The sequence below is a fragment of the Pygocentrus nattereri genome, chromosome 3, assembly GCF_015220715.1.
Source record: "Pygocentrus nattereri isolate fPygNat1 chromosome 3, fPygNat1.pri, whole genome shotgun sequence".
Lineage (NCBI taxonomy): Eukaryota > Metazoa > Chordata > Actinopteri > Characiformes > Serrasalmidae > Pygocentrus > Pygocentrus nattereri.
The window spans coordinates 45,094,282-45,107,735 of record NC_051213.1 but is presented as its reverse complement, the minus strand read 5'-3'; the positions used below and the strand labels follow the sequence as shown (position 1 = coordinate 45,107,735).

At 42.3% G+C, this 13,454-nt stretch overlaps 1 protein-coding gene across 2 annotated transcripts in view; it reads left to right on the top strand.

Annotated features, from left to right (window-relative positions):
* Positions 1-11,026, top strand: part of LOC108413126 — a 205,492-nt gene extending 194,466 nt beyond the window's left edge. For both annotated transcript variants that reach the window (XM_037537375.1, XM_037537374.1), the window contains exons 3-8: positions 7,350-7,480; positions 8,339-8,458; positions 8,868-8,886; positions 9,500-9,532; positions 10,280-10,358; positions 10,535-11,026. In XM_037537375.1, the coding sequence (XP_037393272.1) occupies positions 7,350-7,480; positions 8,339-8,458; positions 8,868-8,886; positions 9,500-9,532; positions 10,280-10,358; positions 10,535-10,625 (473 nt within the window). In that variant the 3' untranslated portion in view covers positions 10,626-11,026. The remainder of the gene's footprint in view (positions 1-7,349; positions 7,481-8,338; positions 8,459-8,867; positions 8,887-9,499; positions 9,533-10,279; positions 10,359-10,534) is intronic.
* The last annotated feature ends 2,428 nt before the right edge of the window (positions 11,027-13,454 follow it).

The following is a 13,454-nucleotide window of genomic DNA, read 5'->3' as shown; positions in this document are numbered from 1 at the left end:
CCCTGACTGTTATGAAAGTCGCGAACTCAACTCAACTCTACTGCAAGTAAAATCTTAAATGACCGATAATGATAATGAGCCGAAGATACGGGCAACTCATCTACTCCCGGTGACTGAATCGAGACGTCTGTTCATATTTCAATCCTCCGAAGACGCTCTACGTCAGTAAGACAGTCTTCTCTACCTGTGTGGGTGCTTTAGCCACAACCTGGCCCCGGTGATCTGAGCGTCGCGTGACCACGTGCCATTCCGCCAAAAGTTGGACCTCTTCTTGGAGCGAATCGGTGAAGGGCTTCGCCACTGACACTTAAACATGTAGTGATGTGTCGTTCGCGAACGATCCGGCTCTTTGAAGTGAACGATTGGAACCGGCTCCACAATGTGTCTTGTGTTAGTTCTGCTCAGTTCTTGCTTTATGTCAGCGAGCTGTTGCTTATTATCACGTCTAAAGTCCTTGAGCTCGTTCAGTATTCTTAGCAAGCTAACCTCTGGTTCGGCTTCGCCATGGTCTTGCCTAGGAGAGCTGCTCCGACGTCGCTGCTCAGTTGCCTCTTCGGCACCCTCGGTCGTTGACATGACGGTCCTACGCCTCGTTACAGCCCCCTTTTGCATAATTTTGGAAATACACTTAAATATAGATATTCGTTGTTGTTTTAGGGGTTGTTTTACCAAAATGTCGGGGGGAAGACGAATTAAGCTGCCGTTGCCGGACCGCGACGGAACCGGGACATTTTTATTATGGAGAAACTCGCCTACTCACCCTATAAGGACCTCCCGTCCTTCTCTCTTCTTTTTACTAAAGAGTAAGCCTCCCCATCTTTATGTAAATAGTTTTTACCTCAGAATAAATAAATAACAAAAAAATTGTTAAATAAATAATAATAAATTATTAAAAGGGGAACTAAATTTAGGGACAAATCAGTGACTTTAATGTTACTTTGTGGAATAAATGTGATCTCATGGAAGTCTAATTCTTGATAAGATTTGTATTTGTTTTAGCTGTTTATTTATCTATCTGATCATTATTTAGGATATATGAATGTTTGAATGTCACTGTATTTCCTTTGTCTTGAACAGAATTTCCCAATAAAAAGTAATTTACAAAAAAAAAAGAAAAATTCACTTTTAATGTAAATTAATTTTCTGAAAATTCCTAACTTTTTTTTCTTTTCTCTCTCACCACCTGGCAAATCCAGCCAAAATGTTGGTGTTACTGAGCTCTGCTAAAGCCTGAGTAGACTGATAAATCAATGTGATCAGTTATTAATCTCAGTGTTACTGAGCTCTGCTAAAGCCTGAGTAGACTGATAAATCAATGTGATCAGTTATTAATGTCAGTGTTACTGAGCTCTGCTAAAGCCTGATTAGACTGATAAATCAATGTGAGGATCAGTTATTAATCTCAGAGTTACTGAGCTCTGCTAAAGCCTGAGTAGACTGATAAATCAACGTGATCAGTTATTAATCTCAGTGTTACTGAGCTCTGCTAAAGCCTGAGTAGACTGATAAATCAATGTGATCAGTTATTAATCTCAGTGTTACTGAGCTCTGCTAAAGCCTGAGTAGACTGATAAGAGATTAATAACTGATCACATTGATTTATCAGTCTACTCAGGCTCTAGCATGACCTTTTTTAGTTTTTGTAATTAAGCCAATGACTACACAATCTGCACAGACTTTAAAGTAGTTAATAAACAAGTTTGATGGGGATTTTATAGATGGTATATATTTTTCAAATTTAGGACGTATTCTAAAAGTATTCCCCTAAAAATGTAAAAGGTAACTGTATTCTGAATACTGCCATTACAAAATGTAACTTGGATTGAATACAGATACTTAATTTCTGTATTCTGATACATGTTCTGAATAACTGTGTTCCATTACATTTCAACTCTGCTTATGCATGGTTTTGAAAATGGTTCTATATAGCACTAAAGGGTTCTGTTTGACATGGTAAGAAGAATCATTTCAACATGCAAAGAACCATTTGAGCATGAGATGCTTCTATATAGAACTCATTGTTCTAAATAGATTCATTTCCCTTTACTAAAGCCACCAAGAAGAACTATGTTTTTTAAGATTGTATGGTTCTACACGCATCGGCCACTTTATTAGGTACCCCTTGCTAGTAAAAGGTTGGACCCCCTTTTGCCTTCAGAACTGCTTTAATTCTTCATGGCAGACTTTTAACAAGGTGTTGGAAACGTTCCTCAGAGATTCTGGTTGGTTATTTGAGTTACTGCTGCCTTTCTATCATCTGGAACCAGTCTGCCCATTCTCCTCTGACCTCTCACATCAACAAGGCATTTTCATGCACACAACTGACCACTCACTGGATATTTCCTCTTTTTCGTTCTCTGTGAACCCTAGAGATGGTTGTGTGTGAAAATCCCAGCAGATCAGCCGTTTCTGAAATACTCAGACCAGCCCGTCTGGCACCGACACCGACAACATGTTCAAAGTCACGTCCCTAATTCTGGGCAAAGGGTGTGGAGGGAAGGGGAGGGGGTGTAAGCAGGCCAGCAGCCAGGGTGGAAAGAATTTTGTATTCAGCAGACAAATTCAAGACCTGTTCAGTGTGAATGGCTACCAGTTGGGCTACAACAGCTTACATAACAAAGCAACACTTGAAAACTGACAAGTCAATGACTTTTAATCTCATATTTCTTTGCATCTGATCAAAAGCTAGTGTGGAGCGTTAGATGTGGATTCATTTTATTTCAAAATATTCCACAGCTTTAATGTACAGCAAGATGACTGTATGATGTATGATTTTGGGATCCCCACTTTGGTGGTGGTTTAAGTGACTGGTTCCAGATGATAGAAATGCAACAGGAACTCAAATAACCAACCAAAATCTCTGAGGAACAGTGAAACACCACATCACATACACACTAGTGACGACACAAGGGGGCAGTGAGCACACTCGCCCAGAGTGGTGGGCAGCCCTATCCACAGCACCCGGGGAGCAGTTGGGGGTTAGGTGCCTTGCTCAAGGGCACTTCAGTCACATACTATTTCATTTAGGAGGTCTATACATTATAATTAATGACAGTAGTGTTGCTAAAAAGGTTGGTCGCAACATACTAAGACATAAATTCACCTACAATAGTAATTTTGCAGTTAAAGTCACTATTATAAATGCATGTCATTCCTCCTTCTTCCCTGCCCTGTATTACTGTATGCATAAATCTGGAGTTTTCTGTAGCCAGATTGTCCAAAAAGTTCCCAGCCAAATTGAAGTCGTCACCTCCTTCATTCTGCTCTCGCACTGACCCTGAAGCCTTCCTGCGGCTCCCCCCACACCCTCTGTCCTATGAAAAATGTGTGCCTTTTTCCGCAGTCCCCTGAGGAACTCTGGCAGTGAGTGTGTGGGCCTTAGTGTATTTACACAAGCTGTGTGAATCCTCTAACTGAGCAGTGGAAACTTGGAGATCCAGAGTCCTGCACAGTTTCCTCCTCAAACACGCAGTTGTTTCAAGTCAGCAGATACATAATCGTAGTTTCTCATAGCCTAATGTTTTAAAACAGAACAATGAAATAAAGTCTGTGTATGTGGAGCCAAAACAATATAAATACAACATGGTTTTAATGGAATGTGGTACAATTATTTCCTAACTAGATTGAAGGTACCACCCCAGTGACCGTTTAGTGATGGTTTTTTCTGAGAGTGTGGAATGGAAATCAACTATTTTTAATTAACAGTAGGGTCAATGACAGGGTTCTCTTATTTTTGTCAGTGTTTTTTATATTTACATATACATTTGCATTTAGGTCTATGTGCATTTTATATCTCAAATATAGTCAGTGTTATCAGAGCCTTTATTAGGCTATTTTAGGTGGCTGGTGCCATCTGACCTTTCAGACTAATTTCAAGATAAGCACACGTCTACCTTTCCTTGAACTTCAGTTTATACTTGCTTTCAAACAAATAAACATTATAATAATGGCAATTGGACTGTCTGAGTAGGGCCCTGGGAGGCTGGAAGTGGAGCCCATTTGGGAAGCTGGCGCCGGAACACAGCAGCTGTGTTCTGGTACAGATCCAACCCCCTCCAGAAGAGGCTCCAGGACTTCTCCAGTGAGTGAACTATCTGGCTAAGGGACATCCAAGCATGACCTGTCTGGTCTGTAGCAGGCCCTCAGAGTAATAAACCCACACAGGCCACTTTAGAGTCCTCAGATTGAAAAAGACTCACTAAAGTCTACCAAATAAGGGAGGCTCCCATCAATGAAGTCCCAACACTGCTCTGGCTGCAGCCATAATTGGCGAAGTCTTGTGTAACATTGGGGCTGAAGCAGATTCCAAATTTGAAGACGCTTTATTTGGAGCAGTCAATACTCAGAATCCATACAACAGGCAGGGGTCAAAACACAAGCAAGCAATAGCAAAGACAGATCTATATTCACTAAACTAGAAGGCAAAGAGAGGGTCAAAACACAGGAACAAAAGAAATGAAAACTGGTTTAGAACTCAAGTAAACAACATGGAGACTTTGCAAAGCACAGAGGCCAAACAAAGGGGTTTATACAGTCATGTGAAAAAATTAGGAAAACCCATTGAAAGCCTTTTTTTACATATTTGGACATTAACAATATTGAGATATTTGAGTGATGCAACTAAACAATTAAAAATGAAGAAATGTTTTTTAAAACATGTAAAGTGTCATTAAAAAAAAAATGCTATTTCTGGTGAGGAATAAATTAACAACTGCCAACATGCCCAGGTCTGGGCATCCAAGCAAGTTCACCCTGAGAGCAGCAAGACGCTAAAAGAAGTCTCAAAAGACTCAAATGTCACCACAGGACCTACAGCAGGCTCTTGCTGCTGTTGATGTGAAAGTGCATGTCTACAATCAGAAAAAGACTGCACACGTTTAACTTTCATGGGAGATGCTCTCTAAGAGAAACATGAACATACCAGTAAATCCACCAAGGACTGGCTGAAAACCCAGATCTTAATCCCACTGAGATGACATGCAAAAAAAAGCCACCATCATCTCACAGCTGCGATGAGGAATGGGACAAAAGACATAGTGAGTGAGTGAGTGAGTGAGTGAATGATATAGTTAGTGAAAGATATAGTTAGTAAGTGAAAGATATAGTTAGTGAGTGAGTGAAAGACATAGTTAGTGAAAGATATAGTGAGTGAGTGAGTGAGTGAAAGATATAGTGAGTGAGTGAGTGAGTGAGTGAAAGACATAGTGAGTGAGTGAGTGAGTGAGTGAGTGAGTGAGTGAGTGAGTGAGTGAAAGACATAGTGAGTGAGTGAAAGATATAGTGAGTGAGTGAGTGAGTGAGTGAAAGACATAGTTAGTGAAAGATATAGTGAGTGAGTGAGTGAGTGAGTGAGTGAGTGAAAGATATAGTGAGTGAGTGAGTGAAAGATATAGTTAGTGAAAGACATAGTGAGTGAGTGAGTGAAAGACATAGTGAAAGATATAGTGAGTGAGTGAGTGAGTGAAAGACATAGTTAGTGAAAGATATAGTGAGTGAGTGAGTGAAAGACATAGTTAGTGAAAGATATAGTGAGTAAGTGAGTGAAAGACATAGTTAGTGAAAGATATAGTGAGTAAGTGAGTGAAAGACATAGTTAGTGAAAGATATAGTGAGTAAGTGAGTGCGTCAAAGATGTAGTGAGTGAGTCAAAGATGTAGTGAGTGAGTCAAAGATGTAGTGAGTGAGTGAGTGAGTGAGTCAAAGATGTAGAGAGTGAGTGAGTAAGTGAGTGAGTCAAAGATGTAGTGAGTGCGTCAAAGATGTAGTGAGTGAGTCAAAGATGTAGTGAGTGCGTCAAAGATGTAGTGAGTGAGTCAAAGATGTAGTGAGTGCGTCAAAGATGTAGCGAGTGAGTCAAAGATGTAGGGAGTGAGTGAGTAAGTGAGTGAGTCAAAGATGTAGTGAGTGAGTGAGTGAGTCAAAGATGTAGTGAGTGAGTGAGTGAGTCAAAGATGTAGTGAGTGAGTGAGTGAGTGAGTCAAAGATGTAGTGAGTGAGTGAGTGAGTCAAAGATGTAGTGAGTGAGTGAGTGACCCAAACAGGGTTAACAAAACTAAAGTGATTAGCCTCCATCAGAAACACTATTCTTGTGACACATCCTTCAGCTTTGCTTAGGGTCACTGTCATTTTGAACCACAGTGTCTACATTGAGCTGCTGACCACCCAGGTTTTGCCTTTTGCTCATGATTTTACAGGAACATAACATTTCTATACTGTGTTCCAAGATGATTGTTCTCACGTTTACAGGGCTGCAGATGTGACTGATCGGCATGGTGAACATTAAAGAGCGTTCACACATCTGGACTAGCCCGCAAATCCCCAGATTCAAATTCTTTTAAAAGTCTGTGGGACGACTTGGAACAATGGGTAAGATGCCAGGGAAGGCATCCACTAAATCTGGCGAACTGCTCAAATCTTTCATGCAAGAGTGCCTGCAGCTTTTGAAACCTGCAGCTTTTGGCACGGCTAAATGTGGTGACTCCTTTTTTCCAACTGGTAACCCATTTTCCACAATGAGTGCACAGGCCATGTTCACTGCACTGTATCACCTCTACTCAATGTATGAATCCTGTTGCATGTCCAGCTGGTGTTTACAGCCCAATCATCCTTGTGTAATGCCACCTGCAGCCTGAAGTTACTACCACATTTAATATGCGGAGCATATATTAATATGTGTATAATATATATATATACACACACACACACACACGAGTTACACACACTTAGGTTAATGTAATTGCAGTGTATTATAGTTGTTTTCTTTATAAGAAGCTTTAAAGAATCACTAGTTGTATGCTCATGTCTCAGCAGCTAACTAGTTAGATTCTGGCAACTCAGGCATCAGAACTGCTGCTCCACTTAAGATGCATTGCGAAAATTCAGCTTCACATCACTGAAGAATTAGGGGTGGGTGATAATAAATAATTGCCCCCCTCTTTGAAGGCACATGATGCCCTAAATGTAACTAAAGCCCAGCAGTGTGGAGCTGAACTTCACCCTCCTCTGCTGTCACTGCAGATGGGCAGGGTCGCCTACAGAGCAGCGCTAGTAGCTGATAATGAAGTGATGCTGTTTTTATTTAAGGGGAACATTTCAACCACCACCCCTTGTAATTCCAAGGGGCAAACAGACACTCGAAAACAAGGCATATGGGTAAAAATAAGAAATGGGATTGGGCCTGGGCCTTTCTTATTTCAACCGGTGTTACGGTGTTGTCCTTTGAGCCCAGCTGTTGATACTCAGAAACTTGTCTCCTGATTGTCTTGGGGCTTTGGGTCATCATAATTTGTCAGGATGTTTTTATTGTGGACTGAGCACCACGTTTGTACTGTGATCTTTGTATTACACAGTCATCAGCATCGCCTTGCTGAAGTCATGTGGGGTTGAAGCTCTTTGCCGTGCTGAGGAACATTCCAATGGCACTACTTACATCCTGGATGAGAGCATTCCCGAGTGTAAGATGTATTATTGGTGTGTCAATGTGAGTATTTGTTTTGTCTGTAAACGTTATTGATAGTATTTGGTTCTCCTACTAGATGTAAAGTTAGACATGATTGTTCTGTTGATGGACAGTTTGTGTTGTTTATTCTCTAGTCCTTTATCAGTCACAGTTAATTATATTAATTATTATATTATATAATCATATAATAATATATACTAATAATAATGTTGTAATACATGCAGAATGTGGTTTGTCATTGTCTTGCCGAAATAAGCAACACCTTCCCTGAAAAAGACGTCATCTGGATGGCAGCATATGTTGCTCCAAAATCTGTATATATCATTCAGCATTAATGGTGCCTTCACAGATGTTCAAGTCACCCATGCCATGCGAACTGATGCACCCCTGCATAATCACGGATGCTGGCTTTTGAATCGTGCACGGATAACAAGCCAGATGGTCCCTCTCCTCTTTAGCCCCGAGGGCACGGCATCCGTGATTTTCAAAAAGAATTTCAAATGTTTACTTGTTGAAGTGCAGGATGCTGTTCCACTTTAACTCAGTCCATTTTAAATGAGCTCAGGCCCGGAGAAGGCAGTAGCATTTCTGGATTATGTGTATGCATATGGTTTCTTCTCTGCATGGAAGAGTTTAACTTGCATTTGTGGTGGCAGCAACAAACTGTGTTCACAGACAGAGGTTTCTGGAAGTGTTCCTGAGTCTATGCAATGCTTTTCACTACAGAGTCATGTCTGTTTTTAATGTAGTGCCACCTGATCCTCATCTGGCTGAAGTGCTGGCCTGAGGGAAGGTGCTGGAACAGGTGGAACAGATCTGGAATTTTATTCATACAAAGTTAAATTCAAACAGTGTTGTATGGTGTCTGTGTATTTTTAGGGTACTGTGGTGGCCTATGAAGCAAGCTTGAACCGAAGCCTTGTGTTAAAGTGTCAGTTTCAAAGGATCACTTTGACTGGCTGTCATAAAGACGTTACACATAAGAATGTCTGTAAAGGGGTAAGTAACGAACCTGTAATTTACTAAACAAATACTGGTCGTTGTTGTTGTTTACAAGCTGTAAATTTCTTTTTTATTTATGATGAATGAAGAACTTCATTGTTCTTTAACCCCTTAAAATCCCAGGCTTATTACATACTACAGCTTATTGTTTTACTCCACGGACTACAATGCAAAGTGGTTGAGCTACTTATAGTTATAGAATTGTGTAATAAATCTTTGGCCATTTAAGGTGTTTATTACTGATGATATGTCTGAAACCTACTTTATCATACTTGATTATTAGTACTTCCCATTTTTTGGACCAGGCTAGAATTAGGAAGCACTGATGTAAAGCCTCTGTACTCTCTTTGTATCAGGCTTGTGGTTTGGAGATCTGTGAAGCTATAACCTCTGTTTTTATCTCCAGGTACTGACCAACTGCTCCTGTGAGTAAAATCCAATTTAAAATAATCTGTTCAATTTTAATTAACTATGTGCAAAGTCGTTAAAAATCAAACAGTTGTTACGTAAATAGCAAGACCGATATTGCTCAGAGAAATTATGATAAATTACAAACCCAATTCCTGAAAACAGGTGGGACAGGCAAATATTTTGACCTCTATTTAAACAAAAGCAGTACAAAGACAGGACAGTGTTTTTGGAATTGGGGTTGTAAATGATGTAATGAGGCAGATACGTGTGATTGGAGGAAAAGGTGACATCATCAGGATTGGAATCATGGGAAATGGAGTCCTGGAGCGTGCTAGGCAAGGGAGGAGAACCCGGAAGCGTGACAACATGAGTGAAAATGAAATGATTTTATCCATTAAATGTTTATATTTCTTTGAAAAATAAATCCACTTTATCAGAGAGTCCTTTGGGGACTGCAGTGGAGGAGGGTCCCAAATGCCCCAAATGCCCCTCCTTAGTGATGACTATTTATTGACATATATTAAAGTTAATGTGGAAATTTAATCAGAATGTTCAGCCGTCCATATAGGCAACGCATGATTGTCTTCATAGTAACCAGAGATCAATTCTTTTTTTTCTGTCCAACAGATACCTACTGCCAAAGCCCCTGGAGCTCTTTCGGTAAAAGTGAACATTATTGTGTTTTAACGAAGTTCAGATATTAATGCGGTATATTTATATGATGCATAGCAACTGCTTCCGAGTGAGGCCTTTGACCAGTATGAGTAAGCCTAGGCCAACCCAAAATGACTGTTGATAAGAACTTCAAACATTTTCAATATTAAAATCTTACTTTTAAATACGCCACAGAACACAATGAACTTGCTAAATTTCTTTTCACATTTTTGCCATTGACCAATCAAACTTGCATTTTAACCACTAACCATAAATGAGATGTTTTGTCTTGTCTTAAAAAAAGTACCATTCTCTACCCAACTACGCTGCAAAAACACCATCTGTTTTGAATTAATTGCTTTTGTGATGTCACAAGAACTCATTTACATATATCCACCCCATATAGCAGTTTAGCTCCACCCACTCACTGAAGTTATAAGGAGTGTTTCAGCTCAGGGTGCTTTTTTTAAATGAGGCCATTTATGTCAGTGTTACTGGCACAGTAACATCTTAAGGGATAAAGAGAGGTTTGAAAAATGAATTATGAATTATTTTTTGGTAAATAAATCCACACACAATTTTTGAGTGGACCTTGATTGGGGGGGGGGGGGGGGATTGGCAAACAAGAGATGTCTAATGGCTTATATGAGCCTATGTCTGGGATGCTTCTTCTGTCAGTTGTTTGTTTATGATGCTCCCTATACCAGTATATATTTCTTTTTATTGATGTGAAATTTGTGTCTTGTCTTGTAGGCCTCTCTGCTCACTGCTGTTTTTGGCGCTGTTCTGGTGCTGGTCATCATGTTCATCTTCTTGGCTTGGAGATTAAAGTGTAAGTCTGAAGTCACAACAGTCACTTATTATCTTAATATCTAGTCGTGCCCAGCACAGTCAGTTTCCCTTCATTTGCAAATATGATCATTTGTTGTAGCACTAATTCTTGCTGGCTCAGTGGTGGATCTATGAACATTCTGGGTTCAGCCAAATCTTCTCATTTTGTGTGTGCAGATGGTTCCAGTGTAGGAGGGGAACCTGCCAGAAGCAACCCTACACCAAAATGCTCATGAAGATGAAAGAGAAATGTTCTAATGTTAGCTAGTGCTTGGCGTCGACTTGCAAAGCATTGTTGTGTTGCTACGCATTAGAATTAGGATGTTTGACTACGTCTATACCAATATGCCAAAAAAAGACATTCCACGCACATTTGGACTAATCGTTTTGTTTCAACACGCAAATGTGCTCCTTTTCTCAGCACACCATGAAATGTTGCAGTCCTGCAGCCATATTTTTAATTCTTTTTTCAAATCAAGTTATAGGACTTTTTAACAAGACCTTCATCAACCAGTCAGCGCTCAGGAGCAGTAATCCCAGCAGACACATAACATTGTCAAAACGTTGTCTGCTTTCTTATAACCAGTGGTGGACAAAATACACAGATCATGTACTTGAGCTAAAGTAGAGACACCCAAAGTAAAATATTCATCCAGTAACGGTAGAAGTTCCTCCCTTTAGACCTCCACTTGTGAAAAAGTACAAAGTATTTGCCTTCAGATGTACTTAAGTATAAAGTAAAAGTACTAAAAGATCAAATAACTTAATGCAACTTAGTTCCAAGTTTAAGCTGAATAAAAACTGGCTTTAAACTCAGGATCACAGATGAGCCCCTTTACTATGTTGATCTGTAGGCCTCTGTTCATAAACATAAACCAGCCCAAACTAATTTACTATAAAATGAAATGGTGTTTGTAGAAATTCAGAAAAAAGCCGCGTCAGTCTCGACTGCATATGTGGACATATTTCTATATTGTGCTCTATTTACACAAAGTTAGGTTAGTTCATCATTTATGTTGAACATCATCATCATCATCATCATCGTTGCCCGCTTAGTCCAAACAGGGTCGCGGTAGCAGTTGGGAGAGCAGAGAATCCCAGATGACCCTGTCCCCCGCAACTTCCTCCAGCTCATTCCCGGGGACCCCAAGCCGCTCCCAGGCCAACATAATCTCTCCAGCGGGTCCTAGGGCGGCCCCGGGGTCTTGTCCCGGTAGGCCGTGCCTGGAACACCCCCACCGGGAGGCGTCCAGGGGGCATCCGGATCAGATGCCCGAACCACCTCAACTGGCTCCTCTCAATGCGGAGGAGTAGCGGCTCTACTCTGAGCTCCTTCCGGATGACCGAGCTTCTCACTCTATCGCAGCGCGTGTAGCCCGCCACCCGATGAAGAAAGCTCATTTCCGCCGCTTGTACTCGCGATCTTGTTCTTTCAGTCATTACCCACAGCTCATGACCATAGGTGAGGGTTGGGATGTAGATCGACCGGTAAACAGAGAGCTTAGCCTTTTGGCTCAACTCCCTCTTCACCAATATAGTCTGGTACAGTGACCGCATTACTGCTGCCGCCTGTCCCAGCCTACGGCCGATCTCACGATCCCTCTTCCCGTCACTCGTGAACAAGACCCCAAGATACTGAAACTCCTCCACCTGGGGCAGGTCCTTTCCCCTTACCTGGAGTGGGCATGCCATCCTTTTCCGGGCCAAGACCATGGACTCAGACTTGGAGGTGCTGATCCGCATACCAACCGCTTCACACTCAGCTGCAAACCGCTCCAGCGAGCGTTGGAGGCATCCATGTGATTCCGCCAAAAGAACAACATCATCTGCAAATAGCAGAGACGCCACCCTCCGGCCTCCACACATAATGCCCTCCTGACCCCGGCTACGCCCGGACACTCTGTCCATGAATATCACGAACAAGAGTGGAAACAGAGCACAACCCTGGCAAAGTCCAACGCTAACCCTGAAAGAGTCTGACTTAATGCCGAGCATACGGACACAGCTCTCACTCCGGGAGTACAGAGATTGGACAGCCCAGAGTAGTAGCCCCGGCACCCCATACTCCCAGAGGACCTCCCACAAGATATCTCGAGGAACACGGTCATAAGCCTTCTCCAAGTCCACAAAACACATGTAGACTGGGTTGGCAAACTCCCATGCCCCCTCAACAATCTGTGAGAGGGTGAAAAGCTGATCCATTGTTCCACAGCCAGGACGGAATCCACATTGTTCCTCCTCAATCTGAGGTTCAACTATCGGTCGGAGTCTCCTTTCCAGCACCTTTGCATAGACTTTCCCAGGGAGGCTGAGCAGTGTGATACCCCGATAATTGGCACACACCCTCCGGTCCCCCTTTTTAAAAATAGGGACCACCACCCCAGTCTGCCAGTCCAAGGGTACTGTTCCCGAGGTCCATGCAATATTGCAAAGGCGTGTTAGCCATGACAGCCCCACAATATCCAGAGCCTTAAGCATTTCTGGACGAATCTCATCCACCCCCGGTGCCTTACCACTGAGGAGCTTACCAACTACCTCAGTGATCTCCACCAGGGAAATGGAACTTGACACCCCAGAAGCCTCTGGCCCTGACTCCCGTGAGGGAGGCACGTCTCCCGGATTAAGAAGTTCCTCAAAGTGCTCCTTCCACCGACCGACAATATCCTCATTTGAAGTCAGAGTTTCTCCACCCTTGCCGAATACAGCTTGGGCGCAGCCACCCCGACCCCTCCTGAGTCGCCGGACAGTTGTCCAGAACCTCTTTGAGGCCGAACGAAAGTCTTTTTCCAAGGCCTCACCAAACTCCTCCCATGCCCTGGATTTTGCTTCTGCCACAGTTGCAGCTGCCACCTTTTTTGCCTGTCGGTACCTATCTGCTGAATCAGGAGTCCTTCGGGCCAACCAGTCCCTAAAGGCCTCTTTCTTCAGCTTGACGGCCTCCCTCACCACCGGTGTCCACCAGGAGGTTCTTGGGTTACCGCCCCGACAGGCACCCACAAGCTTTTGGCCACAGCTACGCCTGGCAGCTTCCACAATGGAGGTTTTGAGCAGGGTCCATTCAGACTCCATGTCCCCTACCTCCTCCGGGACGTGAGAA